The 709-nt window shown below is 43.9% G+C and overlaps 1 protein-coding gene across 1 annotated transcript; it reads right to left on the reverse strand.

Moving 5' to 3' along the window:
• Positions 1-10: 10 nt before the first annotated feature.
• On the reverse strand, positions 11-700 carry LOC109131739 (brefeldin A-inhibited guanine nucleotide-exchange protein 3-like; the record flags this gene model as incomplete). The annotated part of the gene is made up of 1 exon (XM_019242913.1): positions 11-700. A coding segment is annotated over one exon (690 nt), but the record flags the coding sequence as incomplete, so codon positions are not given.
• Positions 701-709: the final 9 nt, after the last annotated feature.

Below are 709 nucleotides of genomic sequence, written 5' to 3' on the forward strand. Positions count from 1 at the left end.
TTATGTGTGAATATATCCATGCTTCATCACCAGAGACTTGAGACTTACTGACCTGAATCACAAAAATCTGAATTGAAGCTTTGGATTTGGCATCTGCGACGGCAGCATGAAGCTGCCTGTTTCTTCTTCTCAGTGCGTCGTTGGAATTATCATTTGTTTCGTCCCCATTGCTTACATCCTCCGTCATATCTTCACTGGTAACATATGAGAAGTCAGGGCATGTAGCATCCGCTGCTTCTTTGATACATGACACAACCTCGAGCCATTGTTCGTCTGAGAATTGATGACCGACATCTCTCATCAGACGGACAAGCGCAGCAATACCCGCACCAGCAAGACTTTGGTGAGGACGTTTTATCAAGCTTACGAATAACATCAGTACCTTCTTAAGGAGAGGATTAACTGTCTTGTAGAAATTTACAAAGAGGTCTACAACTAGCTGTAGAGCCAACGAGCATGTCTCATAAAGCCAAGACTCTTGGTCAACTTCACCATTGTAACCTATCTGATCTGCTGAATCCTCACCAGATGGGTCAACGTCATGCCGCACATAGTCGAATATCCGAAATAAAACAGACTCAAAAACCCGTTCCCATAAAGACAGGCTGAAATGGTCACCATGGTTCCGCAGAGTATCAAACAGGACTTTCAATGCAACCTTCCTTATTTCTGCTCTTGGGTCGAAACTAAGTTCAGATAAACCTGCACG

The sequence above is a fragment of the Camelina sativa genome, unplaced genomic scaffold (genome assembly GCF_000633955.1).
Source record: "Camelina sativa cultivar DH55 unplaced genomic scaffold, Cs unpScaffold03952, whole genome shotgun sequence".
NCBI lineage: Eukaryota > Viridiplantae > Streptophyta > Magnoliopsida > Brassicales > Brassicaceae > Camelina > Camelina sativa.